The sequence below is a fragment of the Pipra filicauda genome, unplaced genomic scaffold (assembly GCF_003945595.2).
Source record: "Pipra filicauda isolate LSUMZ 115617 unplaced genomic scaffold, ASM394559v2 scaffold43_size3849885_pilon, whole genome shotgun sequence".
NCBI classification, from domain to species: domain Eukaryota; kingdom Metazoa; phylum Chordata; class Aves; order Passeriformes; family Pipridae; genus Pipra; species Pipra filicauda.
The window spans coordinates 2,013,454-2,031,086 of NW_024104576.1; the positions used below are offsets into that span (position 1 = coordinate 2,013,454).

The window sequence follows — 17,633 nt, forward strand, 5'->3', positions numbered from 1 at the left end:
ATTAGTGTTCACATAGTCTATGACAGCATGTCAGGAACTGCCCCTGAAAATCCTGCTTATGCTTTTGAATGACCTGTGTAAGCTTGAACAGTTAATTTCCATTCTTCCACTTCGGTTCAAACCCACCTGCTATATCTTCTTCCCCCAAAAGGCCAATCACAATTCCCCATCGTTCCACAGCCTGTGTTCTCTGCATATAAATATGAACCTTTATTTATCTTGAGGGTATCACCGATATTCAGACTTTCCATAACAGTCCAAGATGGAAAAATGAAACAAAACTTCGGTACTCACCATTGTGCAACATTGATAGGCTCAAAACAGAATGTTGCCATCCATGTTTTCCTTAGAAAAGTTAGCAGAACATCTGGTATTAGAGAAGGTAATTAGAATCTTTGCTTAATCACACCTTATCCATATAGGTTAAAATTACTCTATTAACTCCTCTATTTGGAGTAGATTTGAGCTCGAAGACACACTTTATGAAAACAGAGTTTCAGAGAAATAAATATATTTTGGTTTCCTTGGTCCTGTTCCTCCCAGTTTCAGCTGTGGGAAGTTGCCTCAGTTTCTCCAGACCATTTCTGAATATCGAGTACACAAGTTCCTCAAAAATACAACTCAGACTCATGGATTTCTTTTTGGCTGTCACCAAATTGTAATTCTATGTCTGAGCATGAATTTTATGAGTGTGTACTATCCTTTTATGTGTGTATAATATGGGAATGTTTATGTGTGCATGTGTGGGTGTAGATAAATATACAAATAAAATAATAATGCCCACACCAAGGGGCACTATTATATCCAGAATACCTTCGAATTTAGGTATTACAGAGTTATGATACCTAAACCAGACACTTCCAGTACATAATCTGTATTTGTACTGAAGATTAAAATTTCTGATTGGAGCCTATGGTTGTATCTGTAATACACATGTTGCACCAAAACAATATTTTCAGTTAGTATTCTCTTGGCTGTGAGGACACATTAGAAGTGTCACTTCAAAAAGTCCTGATCAATTAACAACAAAACTCCCTTCAGAGCAAAAGTCTGTTGAGGATACAGTTTCCCTCTAGGTATGGATATAGAGCTGTTATGAAAATAATTTTTACACCAGCTTTGGGGATGAGATACAGAACAAATTTATATTTCTGTGTTGTCAGAAATCACATTTAAAATTGTGCTTCTTGGATATGGTGCTGGTGACTTTCCAGCTCCATTCTCAAGGCAAACTACCATGATGAAAAACAATCCAGGTTTAACATGGGAGTTCTCTTGACTAAGATTTTCTTCATGCATTTATAACATTATATGACTTCTTAAAAAAAAAAAAAAAAAAAAAGAGAGAGAGACAGAGAAAAGAAAACAAGAAAACAAAGTAAAAGGAAAGAAATTTACTGCCAGAGACTAAATCATTGCAATGGTCTCTTGTGAATTCAAAAATATTATGATGAATCTCAGTACGAAAACTCTTTTTCCTTTCAAAAATAATTAAAGGAGCATAATTCTGATATTTAGATGAAATATTGAGCCTTGGGAACATAGGCAAGGTTTATGATGCAGTAATCAAGATGTGTGTACCGACTTACAGGAATGAGGACAACGACTGTGCATTTTCCTAAGCAGTAGGTAGTAATTTCTGTGGCTAATGAAATAGCCTGTGAATTCAGCAACTGGAGTGTATTCCTCCCAGCTTTACCATGTAACTTCTGAATGTTAGGGCATTTATGCTTCCCTGTTTCTCCTTATGCAGGGTTTGGGTGTTCTTTTGTAATTTAATTATAATCTATTACAAAGAATCTTGCAGAGATGTGAACTTTTTGAAGGTGTTACTCAGTTGTAGTATCTGATTTAGTATCATAAAAGGATCCTTTTTTTCAAAGTCACAATTGAGTTTACTTTCTCAAGGTGTCAAAATTTTTCTTTTACTTTGCTGTCAATTAGGTGTGCATTGTACAGAAGAGAGACACCAAGAAAATGTATGCCATGAAATACATGAATAAACAGAAGTGCATTGAGAGAGACGAAGTTCGAAATGTTTTCCGGGAGCTACAGATCATGCAAGGCCTGGAACATCCCTTCCTAGTTAATCTGTGGTAAGAAAACCTTTAAAATGTTATCAAGGATCTCTTGTTTTCTCCTTATTGCTGAATCAGTTCAGACTGTGGAAGAATTGAAAGCTGAAAAGAATAAAAGATTTTGGTGACCATTTTTGTTGAATTATTAAGGTTTTGCAGAGGGTTTCATTATTAATCAGTATTTTTAAGGTGCCTTTTAACATTGGATTATTTAAACATCATATTCACCTGCTCACTTCTGATTTAGTTTTCTGCAGATTGATACAGAAGTGTGTGGAAATGTGTGTTCTGTCCAGCTTCATCACTTATTTTTGTCAATACCTGGACTAAAAATCTCCTATAAAGTTGTAGAATATCAAAACCTATAATTCTATTAATTAATTTTTGTAGTTGATTCAGAGAAAATTCAAAATTCAATTACTTAAAAAAATTGCTGACATGGAACAACACAAAAGCATCTTTTTGTCACTGGAATGTCTCATATTTTCCCTCTGCTTGGTCACATAGGCATGTGAGAAAATTCTTGTCTAAAAAAATGTAATGACTAGCTTCAACTACACCACCAACTTAAAACATATGCTGGCTTTTATGTAGTGAGAGTAGTAATGGGATGTAGATTTGTCCTACCTTATCTGAAAATGACCTACATAACTAAAAAAAAAATTAAAAAAAGAACCAAGACTGGAGGGACATAAACCATTACAATATGAAAATTTTTCAGTTTGTGAATAGTTTGATTGGCTGCAGACGGTCACAATGCAAACAGACCTTCTGTTTTGTGAATTTAGCTGTGTTACTAGAGGTCAGTTTCTAACCTACAGCGTTTTGCCTGTCCTTTAGCTCACTCTTGAACTGCAAACGGGAAAAATTCCTGTTGCCAGTTTAGAATCTTTCATGAATTAAAAGCCAAATTATGTTCTCTCTTAAGTGAACACAGCTTTAGCATAATTGCAGTCACTTATAACAGCAAAGCATTGGAGCCCAAAATTGATTCCAAAAGGACCTAATCATATATGTATATAAATATATATGTTCTCCACTTAACATGAATGATCATATTTGAGCTACTCTAATATCCTGATGAAGGCTTAAAGAAAAATACATAAACATTTTGATTCTAATACAAAACTTTCCCAGTATATTTTCCAAGGTTCCATCAACCTGTACTCTGGGAATTTCTTTGACAAAGACAGGTATATCTGGATTTAAGAGCCTGTGGATTTCTCTGTCATGTATTTGTCTAACCTTTTTGAAATCATACTGACTTTTTAACACACTATCTTTATGAAGAGATGTGAAAGTCTCCACTGTGTAACTAAACACTGTACAAAACCAGTCACAGGCTAATGCCATCTACAAGATAAACATAACAGTGCTGAAGGACTAAGGAACAAATGTTTTTTGTGAAACAAAAAGTATGTTCGATTCCAATTAGTGAATTGATAATCAGATAATAAATATTCTTTATTATTTTATTTTTTCATGCCAAAGATTAAACTTGAAATAAGCAATACCTTAAAATGTATTAGGTGTGATGATGATTTTTATTCTTCTTGCAATTCTAAGATACTGTCACAAGATCTCAAGACTCAAGTGTTAGATGTTTTTATGTCATATGTGCATATGAGAAATGCAGAAAATGAAAAAGAAATGTAGCACTCTAGAATTTACAAAACATTCAGGCAAAAAGGACGCTTTTCAAGATGCTTCTTTGCACTGACAATGTTCTATGTCTGATGTCTCTAGCAATGGCCATAGCTAACCAGTCTATCTAGGATGCTTATTCGTTAGAATGACAGTTCTCATGGATGAGCCCTGAAATTTATCACTTGCATTAAAGTTTGTGACCCAACTCAGCAGCCAACAGTCCTATCTCCCCATGGCCAAGGTTTTCAGATCTATGGTATGAAACAGAAGAACATGGAATAGTCCGAAGACTATTCAAGATCTAAAATCAGTGCCCACATTCAGGGATAGCCCTGTAAAAACATGCAGTTTGCTCATGCAACCATTAAACTCCTGATGCCTTGAGCATCTCAGTGCTTCCCACTCTGAAATACTCATGGAGACAACTCACCTTGTTTCTTCTTAGGGTCAAAGCACCAACATGTGAATGCACAGCTAAGCTCATAGGTGAACAGCATCCAGGAACCCCAAATAACTCTTTCCTTATATCAGACTCATAATATGTTTCTATAATTAGCCTTGCACAATTCTAAATGAATTTAAAATAGCTTCTGATTTATTTCTAGAGTGCCTACATTTGCAGACTGCAGTAGCATGTTTCAAATTTCTGAATGTTCTCTCTCAGCTTTCACCTGAATTTCAAGATATTCTACACAGTCTTCAAATAATGACTTTTGTTACTTCACTACAACAAGGGCAAAACACAAAAATCATAAGAAATCCATGAATAATGTTCACATCTATTCTATTAAAACTAAGCTATAGGAAGCTCTTAAACATACTAATTGTATTAAATGTATTTAATAATTGAAACTATAATTTATTTCTCTATATACTACCATGAAAAAGGGAATACTGCAAGTACAAATGGAATAGTCCTTAAATATGTTATTCCCAGAAATAACTTCTTAAAATAACAACATTTTCATTTATTGTTGGTGAACTAGCATTCTGTTTAATGTATTTTTACTTGCAGTTTAGATACAATAATAATTTGCATCAAATACATTTACATTGTAGCTACAATTTAAACTAGATGATTAGCAGGAATCCATGAGTTTTCCTCTTATGAGTCAATTCCTGGCATACTAATGGAAGGAAATAGTTGAATCTGCATTTCTTCTATAGCAATTGCAGCTAGATTTGCTTCATTTTTTGGAGTTAGATTTCTCTGTTCATTTCATAGGTTGCGCTGTAAATGTAACAGGAGCTATTAATTTTGTCTTATTTTGCAAACTGGAATATTAATTTAACAGGGAATAGTTATGTCATGATGTATAGGGAATAACGCAGCTGCAGTTTGTTTAAATACCAAGTTGCTTTTGGCCATGTCTGTGTTTCTGGGCTCTGTCACACTCTCTAAGGGTTCACATCACTTTTCAGAAGTCCTGCCTGAGGTATGATTTTGGTAACTAAAGCTCAGAAATCCAACCAGCCTACTAATGTTAATTGGCATGTTTCTAGTTAGCTGGGGTATCCCACTTTGCTTTCCTGAGGGTATTTAGAAGTAATTTTTCTGAGAAGGTGACTACAAACCTGCCATTGAGAGCACTGTTCCAGCCCCCACATCAGTAGACCGGCACCATCATTCTGTTCACTTAACTAAAATACAACTAATTCTCCTAGAGGAAGTCAGAAATACAGTTATAGTCAGGACTCAGACAAGAAGTGGTTAACAGCTCTTCCAAAAATGTTAAATTGTGACTCTTAACATTGGATTGTAGCTGGATGAAAACCAAAACCAGACCCTGGACGAGGAACTTTCGTAAAGTGTGTTTGCATAAGACACTTTGTGGGCTTGTGGTTAAACAGTCATGTGGTCGGTGAAGAATTGGGAATCTAGCTGCCCATGTGGAAGGAAGCCTGGAGCTGATGTTTTCAGCTGTCCAGACAAACTGACTACTTGTCTGCTAAAGCAAATGTGATGGTAGTGCCAATAGATTTGTTGATATCAATGTATTTATCTTGTTCGCCCCTTGCAATCTCAGTGAGAAGTAATTCTCTGGCTTGATGACACTTCAAAAGTCTTTGGAAAAATCTACATTTCTCCATTTATTTGAAAGGCAAAATAGGTCCTTATTTTGGTCGCATTGTTCCTTCCCCTATGTTCCTCCCTCCCCTAATCCCCAGCTGTATAAAGTAAGATTTAAGCTTAGATAGGTAGCCTAGGTCTGATCGGCTGTTCTTTGGTCTGGAAGGGTGATGAAAAAATTAGGGAATTTTATAATCAAAATACTTGTATTTTTTTCAAAGTATCATTTTCTGTAAGAATTATTTCAGTGTTTTAATTTTTTTTTACATTGGGTTGAATTGAAATGAAATCTTAGGTCTTTTAATTCAAAATGTCAAATCTAAATCCATAATGAAAAGCATATTTGGAAGAAATTCTGTCACGATCACCTTTTCATGAGTTTGTGGGACCATCCTTGACCAGAACTGCTGATTATCAAAAGTTCATCATCTGGACTTCAAAATAATATAGTAGTAAATCTCCCAACAATTGCCTGAACAAAATGGAATACTAACCAAGCATAGTAATCTTTCTTTGAAAAATTACATCATCAAAAATAAAAGTTGGTGATTCAAGAAACAAATACGAAGACTGGAAAACCCTTTAGTTTTTTGTGATAACTCTAAAAATTAATGAGATACGCGTATGCAATCTGTCATCAGTCAAATTCTTGTGGAGAGAAAAAGAAGAGAAAGAAGGTAAGCATTCTGTAGTGGGTAATTCTGCTGGCATCCGTTAGTATCTGCAGCATACACAAGAATACAGAACAGCTCATATAAAACAAAGGTAGCATCTCAACTCCAAAAGATCTGTATTTAAAAGCTTTTTGAGGCTCATGCATCTTCTCGGAGCTTTATTAAATTTAACTTCACAATCTCAACTTATAAATCACATTATTTGAAGTATGAACTGTCTTTCATAACATCTGACACAGGAAGGAATCATTCTTCTGCAAATGCTCATAATGGCTTTGAGGATAACAGTGTTTTTTCAGGAAGGGCTTGGGGTTGATTTATAACCTTCATTTTAGAAGTGAAATTGAATAAATGCTTAAAGATATGTGAGCCTTGTAGCCAGTTTTATCACCATTAGAGGTATTTCTGGTAATAGAGATTCCTTCTTGGAATGAAAAGCAGTCATGTTTTTTATCAGCCCTTTTTTTATGTCATGGGTATTTTAAGCATAGATGAATGAGCTGTAGAAATGTCAGTTGCCAACTTAGTCCCACCTTGAGACTACAGCATTCTTCTCTAAGATCCAGCCTTTTATCCATGTTTATCCTCCTCTAAATATCTGACTGTCCCCTGGGCAAGACTAGTAGTGTTCCTGAAAGTATTCATATTTTAAATATCTTTCTCACAACGTGCATTAGGACTGCATCAAGAGCCAAATTACTTCCTGTGTGCCAATGCAACTAGATTTGGTATTACATGACTTGTCTTTGAACATGAGTAAATGTTTGAAGCATCCACTGGCTGCTCTGAAAATAACTTGGCTTACCAGAAAAGACAGATATTTTTTTGCAAACAAAATCATGTATCAAAGTGGTTTCTCTGCTGATGTGGACAAAAAATCTGAAAAAAATTTGGACCATTCCCCAGAAGTTTTGAAACATTGAAGTGATGTTATTTTTAACAACCTTGCTTAAAGATGTCATATATTTTTTAACTTGTCCAAACTTTTTCTAAGTCAGCAGAGGGAGAAAGATAAAAATTTACTTTTGTCATCTTACAGTTCATTTTCCAAGTGTAGACAAAACGATGTGTTTGATTTATTTAACAAGCCATGAAGAAGTGCTAACTGCATTCTCAGTGTGGCTATGTATTGCGATGTATTTTTCTTTCTACCCATCAGTCTATGGAAACCGCATGTATTTCATGACAGACCTACAGAAGTACATTACTGTTACCAGCTACAGTAAGACTAAGTTTCAAATCCAAGGAAAACTGGAACAAGTGAAGAATACACATTCTAGCAAAAATGCTCATGCATTTCTGAATTGCCTGATACCCCAACCTGTCTTTAAAAGAAAAAGAAGGTAGAAAAGAGAAAAAAAAAAGGATTCTGGAGAGGAGAAATGATTTTTTCAGTCTCAAGTGTTGGATGGGTTGTTCAGGGTACACACATATACAGATACATAAATGGAAATTACCACTTTCATGTGAAAGTGTTCTTTTTAGAATACTTGGGGAGCAATGTCACCTTGGACTGCCCCATAGCATGGCTTTGCTCCTCAGATTGACATCAAAAATATGCAAAAGTCTACAAACTTAGGGAAGCAAGAAGACCTGACCAAGTGGTGGACCAAGTTTACAGCTGGGTGGAGCTGAAAATAACCAACCAAGGAGTACCAGTTACATATCAGAAACCTAAAGCACCAGGAGGAGGTGGTTTAGGTCAGTCTCAGCTGAGCTTGCTTAGTGGTTGTGGTGTTGTGGCTGCGGTATTTTGGCTGCTTACTTTGCCTTGACATATGAGACATAATCTGGAGTGAAAAAGTTTTATAGGGGACTAAAAATTTATTTTCTGACATGTAGTGTGTCCAGCTTTCTGAGCTTCGTGAGACACCACGTTAAAGGCTGTGAGTGAAGTCCATGATCTAACAGAAAAATTGCATTATGTTTCTGGAAGGGAGCAGTGGGGTTGTGGTCTTTCCTGTTGGGACCCAGGTTGGGTGTTTACAACTGGCCTGACTGTCCCTTCAGCAGTAAGAAATCCTGCTGAAAAGGAAAGGCAAGCTGTATTGATGTCTACCTTCACAGTATGTGGTGGATCCCCAAAAGGTCATAACACATCCCGATACACACTCACTTTTCCTGGAGAAGGTGCTCAGTGCTCTTAACTATCTTTGGTTATTCCCAGCTGCTCTAAGTCTGGTTTATGGGAAGAAATACTATGGTGTTGCCCTCATTGGCTATGTCTGTACTAGTAATTTAATACTAGGTATCCTTCCTGGACTCTTAAACCCAATCTTCCATACTGCTAAATATTTCTAGGCCTGCTCCTAGCCTAGCTGTGGGCAGGGGAATGAGCACCATCTATGGGAAGTCCCAGGTGCAGCCAGGTTGCTCCCCGTAGGTAGGCAGCTTGCGTGCCATCACTGGTTTTTGGAGCTGACCAGGCACAGACTTTTCTGTGCCATTCGGTGTCAGCACTGGAGAACAGTCACTGACATGTTTATTGATACAACATGCATTTCTTACTTTTGTGCATGTAGCTAAGGTCAGGGACCCTAGGCCATGTGTCATGGTTTAGGAATGGTATTCTCCAGTTCAGTGTTCCCACTGAAACCACTCCAAACCACACTCCACTCATTCACTCCCTACTCCCCCTCCCCTGAAGGAGGCTGGAGAGGAGAATTGGAGGCACAAAAAGTAAACATCACAGGTTGAGATAAGAACAGTTTACTGGAAATAGCAATGAGGCAAGAAAAAGTACTGTAACAGCAACAATATTAATAATAAAATTTTACAGTGGAGGTGAATGATTGCACCACCACCCTACCCGGAGAGAACTCCCCCACCCCAGCAATGACATGAGGTGCTACAGAATAACCTCCCTGTCCTGGCCATTTCCCTCCTGGTTCCCGCAAAAATTAACCTTGTCCTGGCCAGAATCAGGACACCATATAATTCTGGGCCATTCTAGATATCCAATGGGGTCTAAGTTTCTTTTCCAGGCAAGAAGAAATTGTAAATCAAGGGAGTAAGATACATTTAGCATCTTGCACAGAGCTTAGATGGATGAACTCTTTTTGCTATAGAGGGAGCAAAGGGTGAGTGCTTTCCTCAAATAGCTAGATCAATTCATTACTGTATTAATGTAAATCTGGAATAGGTAAAAATATTGAAGTTTTATATCTAAGACTGAAAAAAATTCTGTCCTCCAGAGCCTCAGAAGAGACAATGATGGAGGAAAAAGGGCAGGAAAAGGTGATGAGGCAGCAGAAAGGGTAGGATAATTGGAAGAAGAGAGTATAGAAAAGATTTGTCTTGAGTTGTAAGTGTTCAGGATATTATTTCTAGCTGTGGAAATTACATTGGACTCAACACTGCCAGCTGGTAACCTCTGGTGCCTGTGCTAAATGAATGTTAGCTGTAACACCTTCACTGACTGATGAATACGAGATCCAATAGTTATTTATTTTTTTGTGCTGATTTTAATACCCTAAGATAATAATTTTCATTATTGGGACACTGCCTTGATAAATTTTGTTCCAGTGATTGATGAGAAACTGCTGTAACCTTGAAATATATATCTTTAGACTCTACTTTAACACATTCCTCATAAAAGCAGGAATTGGCCTTTGGTATAGTTTAAGTTTTGATCTTTTCTGCATTAGAAACTGCTGCACAAGATATTTCATCTCCTGTGTGTTTTGCTGTATCCTGGGATCTTTCTTAGGAGCATGCCTTCTGCATCATTCTTACTGAGGAGAGACTTCATTTGCTGATCCATAATAAACTTTTTTCATGCAAAGCTTGCACTGCAAGAGGAATTTTATTATAAATGCTGATAATTACCAAACTACTGGGAAAAATAATCTCTTTCGTTTTAACAGTTTTCCTTTTCAGTCAAGCTCCTCTTATGAATTTGCAATTATTGCATTGTTCTACCTTCACAGGGGGATAGGTGCTACCCAAAGTAGATCCTTATGAGCTTGGAGTTAGCCCTGACCATGTCTCAGGTTTGTGGTGTAGACAGTCACACTAATCCTCTGCACATTTATGGCAGGAATGAGTACTATTCCTTTTGGATGGATGCAGAGCTCCAGTGCTGTGGCAGGAGTATTCTCAGGAGAGCATGAGTGCAGGGTTTCACTGTTCTCACCTAATGAGATGTGAAAGAAAGAAGAAGAGCCCTTAGATATTTCTTCAGACTCCTCAATTGCTATTTTTGGCAAGCAGTTCTTTTTTTTTTCCCCTCTATTTTTTTCCCCTTTATTTTTTTCATTCTCTGCTTTAAAGGTTATGAATGCCAAACGTGATAGCTAGAGTGTGTAATTAGACTGATAACCAGGGTCCTGTAGGTAAAGTGGTTCTCATAATCAGTGACAGAGTAATGAGTACATCATGCAAATCTACTGTTTTCAGTCAGGATCAATTCCTACCTATGCTATGCAAACTGGAGTGGCAATTAGCCTGTAAAGGCTCTGTTAAAGGTAGGTTATACAAAATGCAGCTCAGCACTGCGTTAACAAAGCCCAACTACTGCGTGACAGCCATCAGAAGGCAAAACTGTCTTGGGTGCACTTGTAACACCGTCCAGAGTGTGAATGCAAAGTAGGTGATCGTTACAGAATAAAAACAAGTTCTTAACAATTTCACTGCAAAACTTTGATACTGAACGGCTCACACAGATCTACAATCAGTCCAAAAATGTTAAAGCTATTCTTGGACACTATAGGAGTAGTATGGCTTGGAAATAATTCCTACTTTATTTTTGAATATATTTGAGATTTTAGTGATGATGTTTTTAGTTCAAATCAGAGAGAACACATAGGTGAATTCCTTTTGATTTATAATAGGTTGAAGTAAAAGTCAGGGCACTGATACTAAAAACAAAACAAAACAAACCCCCATGGAAATAGCAAGTAATATTAAAATAGTGATAATTGAAGCAATATCTCTATGCTTCAGGTAATGTGTTAACTCTCCAAGTCATATTTCCTTTTTACTTCTGCAACAATGTCAAGCATATGTTTCATGTTTCCAAATATTAAAAGCTGGGGACTTTTTTGCCAAATGTCCAAAAGGACACAACAGAAGCCAAAAGTCTGCCTATATGGTTTTTAAGACATGTAAATAAACAATGATAAAAAACCTGGAGTGCAAGGGAATTCAAAATTTTCAATGTGAGAATTGTATCAAACAGAATGGGTTTTAAATGGCAAATAGTGGGATTGAACCAAAGCAGGAAGTTTTGTAATGCATTAATGTTGCCTGTGCCTTGACTCATTAAAATTTGACAAAGCTTTTATTCTTTTAAAATCAACAACGGATTTTTAAAGCATAAGTGTGCTCTTAATTTCATTTGTTGAAAGAAAATAATATTTATTGTACTTGTAAAGTGCAGTGAGAACCTGATACTAAGACTTCAGAAAATTACCAGTGGTATCCTATTTCAAGATTAATGACAATGTTACAGTGTAAAGGTCTAATAGGAAGAGACTAACTCTCGTGTTTCATAAGTACATGACACATAAAGGAGGATTTAAAGTTCCTTTTCTATGATGATGTACATTTTACAAATTACATCCTGACCAAGGAAAGGTCATGGGCTATGAAGAGGATGACTGTTTAAATTCATCTGCAAAATGGATATGGCCAGGAGAAAAATTACTTCTGCCCATCAAATTCTCTCTACCTTATCAACTACCTAAACTAGAATTTATTAAGGGTGCAGAGAGTAAACTCTTTCTTGCCAAAAGCTGAGGTGGTGGGACTGAATCTTGTTGACAAACGAATAAGCAGATTAGAACAGAAATAATTCTGCTTCTTGACCATAGCTTTCATATCCTTACCAACAGATGGACTGGGAGAAGGATGAGAGGAAATAAGGATGCAAACAAAAGTGATGATGAGCCTGGTGAGCGATGTGAACTGTGGAATGAAAGGAGAAGGCATTTTTCCCCTTCAATGGGTACAAAATCTAACCTAATCAGAAAATGTAACTAATATCAGTGCATATGTCAGACTCCTCAAGATCTGAACTTCCTTTACTGATATTTGCAAATAAACAAAGTGGAAGAGAAACTCAGTTTTTATTTCTCATCTCTCCAGATCTCTGTGTGTGCTGTTCTTTCTGCGGAAGGTGAAATTTCTGCAACATTTTCTTAAAAACAAGCAAATATTTTGTTCATCTTGAACTAGAGCATTTGAAATTCTCCCTTGAGGAAAATGTCCTTTATTTGAAGAAAATATTCAAAACTTAAATATTCCTTCATAGAGAAAATAATTTGGTAATCGATAAACAATCAAATGACATGATAAAAAGGAACAGCACATTCTATGCTGTATGCATTTAAAAGGAATTTTAGGAGTTAAGACTCATAAGGCACTAAAAAAATGCAGAGATATAATTTGCAACTAACAATATTAACATCTGAGAGGGATAAAATATACTATGCTGGTCTCAAGTACTATGCTTTTCATTACTGTTCATCACTTAGTAAATTAGTAAAGTGGAAACAAGAGTTTTAGTTGTAGTGAAAAATTGGCACTAGCCATTAGCATATTGATATGGTTTGAAGCTGGTATAGGAAGATTGATAAGGCAGGCTTTTAAAACAAAGGGAAACATTGCAAATGTCATTGTGAGTATCTGGAATCACAGAGAGCAGCATGTCTTTGGAACTAGCTCTGAGATGGCCTCCTCTTTCATGTGTTCTATCAAGAAATGAACAGTTCTTCCTCCTCATAGCAAGTAAAAAGCTCTGTGACCACTCTCCACCTCAGCAGCCTGGGGCTAAACAGCACAACAGGATTCAGTCAGAGTAACAGGGAAAATATATTACTATTATGACTTTTTGACCAAGTTCAATGCTGAAAAAGCATTTGAACTTTTCTGCTGGCCCTGCTCTGCCAGCAAGTTTGTATTTAATTTTCACTGAAGTTCTTAAAAAAACTCCATAGTGCATCTGTCTCTGTCCCTAATCAATCATGACAGGCTTTTTCCTGCTCAAAAAGGTCTGTCACTCACTTGTGACACAGAGAAATGCTTGCTCAAATGTATCTCCTGGGTTTCATTTGTGGCTGTATAAACCAAGTATTTTTTAATACCTCTGTCTTTCTCTCCTTTTTTTTCCTTTCTGTAAATAATTCAAGAGAATCGTATGACCTTTTCAATGGTGTTTTGATACATCAGCTTCAGGACGCCCCATCAATAAATATAGGGTTGCCTTTGGTTCTTTCTTTAGCTGTATATTTAGTACAACTGATGCCACATGCACAATAACTGTACAACTAGTGGCAATGGTTGATACTCCCAATTCAGATGAAATCTTATCTATAGTTAGTATTATCACAACCTTTGACAAGTATAGCCTGCTTTAATGACATCCTATATTCATTTTTCTGTAACTGTTCAAGTGAAGTTTCATTTCACATTCCAGAAAATCTTTTTCTGTTTGCTTTTCTCTCTCTTACTCAGGAGGCAACTGAAAACTATCATGTCGTCAAGGTTCTTGTGCTCTCCTGGTATGTCTGCGCTCTTTCCCATGGCAAAGAGGAAAGAGGACACCCTTCAAATTGTTGTCCAGCTTCTGTTTAAGCAGGAAACCCTGGCTGAACAACACTTTCTACATCCTTGCATTCATGACTTGTTTTATAAGTTATAGAACACAAGAAACTAAGGATGCTGTCAGTAGCTTCAGAGTAATGGAGCTGTCAGACACAGTCAGCTGGGGATCAGTGCTGTACACAGAAAAGGGCAGGAGTCACGGCTGAGGCTCCCAGCCAGGCTGACAGCATGGGGCAGCTGGCACCAGGGTCCCGTCACTGCCACAGACAGATAAGTTGGTGCCCATCAGCAGAAACCAATATGCCCTCTGCCCAAACACTTTTTCCTTTTCTTAATCGGTTGTGTGTGAAGTATTTCAGTTTAACATCTGGAAGATGCTTTGTTTTATTCATTCATAATTCCCAGAAGGGGAGGATGTATAATTACAGTGAAATTAAATGATAGCGTCCAACCAGCATCTTCTTCCTTGATTCATGGTGGGTTTTGTTGCAGTCTAGAATTGGTTGTAAAGACAAATTCCTACAATTATCTATTGATTAACCTGGGAAAAAAAAATATTACTCTTAATCTCCTGTCTTACTTACTTGGAGAAATTGATTAAATAATGAATAAAAAGTTCCAGTTAAGCTTGCAGGACTTTCACCCATGCTGTCCTCTTCCACATTCTCTATGAATTCTTCTATTCTCTATGAATACTCAATTTTTAATATGAAGTTTCTGCAGGACCATAAAAGCATCATGCATACCATTGTACCTGCAGAGCCTTCATCTAAGGACAAGACTAGAAAAGCAAGATATGGAGGTTTGTACCTCTTTAAACATGGAGTCTTTGGGGAAAAAATCAGATCTGGAAGTAAAGTACAGAGGCATCACAGTGCACAGATGAATGAGAGATGGCAGGTGACAAAGTAGAGTTTAATGAGGAGAGATCCTTCTTTCTCAACTATTTCTTTAACGTCCTCTTACCACCATCTTGATACTGCCTCCCTCTACCAGTACCCATCTCTGATGTCTCCTCTCAAGGCAACCTGACAGGCTTTTGCTCCTAATCCAGGTTGATTCTTGCTCTTTTAGAGAAATTGCCAGGTTCCAGGGACTAAATGAAAGAGCAGTTCAAAATAGTGTTTTCTGCCTTAAATTTACCCCTCAAAATATCTCATCTCGTGGATGGGTGGTGAAAGGGACCCTCTTTTCTCCATCTCATACTTCTGACTTATTTATCTTTTTATATATTTTTATTGAAATACAGTTTTTTGAGCAGAAATCCTTTAATTGTGTTTTCAAAAAGCATGTAGCATGTGCTGCCATAATGTTACAAAGTACTTCCCAATACATTTGCTGTACAGAAAAAGCATGAGACATTAATTAGGTTCCATTGTTTCTTTGCCTTTAATTGAATGTAGGTTTCCATGGCAGCAAAGAGAGACAAATCAGTCAAAGCCAATAGCTAAAACTGACAATTTGCATTCTGGTCACTAACCTTAAAAGTGTGATGTACATTTAAACAACTAGGTTGTCTAAGTGTTTGGTCACATGTTATACTGCTGTGTCTTCATTTAGAGCAGTCTTCTGTAAAATTGTAAACTGAGATGCTGATCTGCAGTTTTGATTCTCTGCTATTTACAGAATAGTATATTCAAATCCAATAAGGGCTTTTATCCTAACTAATGCAGTAATAGTAGTAATAAAACCAGAGTAGGAGCTGTTATGCTGTAGCCTAACTACATATTTTTGTGAAAATCACATATAGAGATGGCTGAAAATAGTTTTAACAGAAAATAGTATATTAACTAAAGTCTATTTCTCCTCTTTCTTCTAAATGTCTTACTTCTACTAGAAAAAAGTCTGAAAACCAGAAAAATCTTGATTCTCTAATGTTGGCTTCAATTCTCCTGCAAATTGTAGTCTGGTGCATTTGCTTACTATTTCAATCAAGAGACAAAGATGAGAGGAGTTTAGGCACACCCAGCAATCGAGTTTACACACATTTGCACATATATATTTTTAAGAGGAAGTTTATTTCTTACTCTAAGAAGTGTTTAGGAAAAAAATTCTTGAAACGTATGATTTATATTACTGTTCTTAGACATCGATGCTAGCCTGTAGCACAGGTATTTAAGATAGTTGTAGGTTTCCCCCATAGAACTGCAAAGAGCAGAAATATGAAGTCATTGAAAATTTTCTTATATGCCAATAGACAAGGAATATATTTTAATAGTCTCTTGCTGTCAAATGAATTCGATTTAGGTCTACACAATTGTCAGTCTTCTCCAAAATGTTCGGCTGACTTTGTGTAAACAGTGTTTTGCACCTTAAAATGCTACTTCCTTTTTTGTGTGTGATGGAAAGCACTGACATATTTTGTTGAAACACACACACGTAGAATAGTTCCTCCTATTTTCAGCTGTCTTTCTGGAGGATCAGGGTCTGTGAGTACATCTCCCAAAATACCTCCAGAAGTGATTAAACATGAGGTGTTGCATTTGTGTCTAATTGGCCAGATAAATTCTTCTTTTTTCTAAAAGAAATTTGAAGCAGCAGAACCTTCAAAATACAAAAGTTGGGGTCAGATACCTATGGGGCAGTTGTCACATTTCATGACAAGCTGAGCAAAAGTGCCCAATTCATCTATTCGACATGTTCAGCTGAAAAATACTTAGTAGCAGCTGTAAGTGGTTGCTGTTATTACTTCTGTTTAAGGAAAAATACCAGGCAAAAAAGTGATTTATTTAAATTCTACCTTTGACAATTAAGAAGTCTGCCTTGTACAGGAAAGGTTTGCTTGGGCACACCTGTTACTTCTGCTAACATTTTAGGAAAGCAAATCATTGGCTGCTGAAGAAAACAAGGCACTTGTAAAGCCTGAGGATGGCTGTATGGATGAGCTAGCTCTGTGAAAAAGAAAACTCTGAAAGTGGATTTATGTGTAAGGATGTGATGAGAGTGAAAAGAATCACAAATGAAAGCCCAAACTGAACCTCCTGATACAGGATGTATCAGAGATTAGGTCATTACAAAAATGAATGGAAGTCTGATTACGGTGGTGACAGCCTGCATTCAAAGAGAAGGTATTACAGAAGAGTGTTAGAGACTGGTTCAGTATTTGTGGGGATACTCAAAACCCTTCCCTTTGGCTCAGTTTATTTTAGAGTAATTCTGCCTGTCCCTCCATGTACTGCTGATGTAATCTGAGTACAGACAAATTGAAAGAAGAAATAATGACAGTGAGAATGTCAATGGGGCTTTCTGGAAAAGTAAGCATAGTGGGTTAGCCCTGGCTGGGTGGCAGGTACTCACTAAAGCCACTCTATCACTGCCCTCCTCAGCTGAGCAGCTGAGAGAAAATAGAAAAGGCTCATGGGTAGAGATAAGGGCAGGGAGAGATCACACACCTGTTATTGTCATGGTCAACCTGAAGAAATTAGCTTAATTTATTGCCAATCAAATTGATTTAGGATAATGAGAAATAAATACAAATCTTAAAACAACTTCCCCCCCCCCCCTTCTTCCCAGGCTGATCTTCACTTCTGAGTTCTCTACCCACTTCCCCCCAGCAGTGCAGAGGGATGGGGAATGGGGCCTGTGATCAGTTCATCATATGTTGTCTCTGCCATTCTT

General features: G+C 36.9%; 1 protein-coding gene across 2 annotated transcripts in view; it reads left to right on the forward strand.

The window, feature by feature from the left end:
• STK32B (serine/threonine kinase 32B) overlaps positions 1-17,633 on the forward strand; it is a 175,683-nt gene that overhangs the window by 34,609 nt on the left and 123,441 nt on the right. For both annotated transcript variants that reach the window (XM_027736274.2, XM_039385828.1), the window contains one exon: positions 1,945-2,096. In XM_027736274.2, coding sequence (XP_027592075.1) covers positions 1,945-2,096 — 152 coding nt within the window. The remainder of the gene's footprint in view (positions 1-1,944; positions 2,097-17,633) is intronic.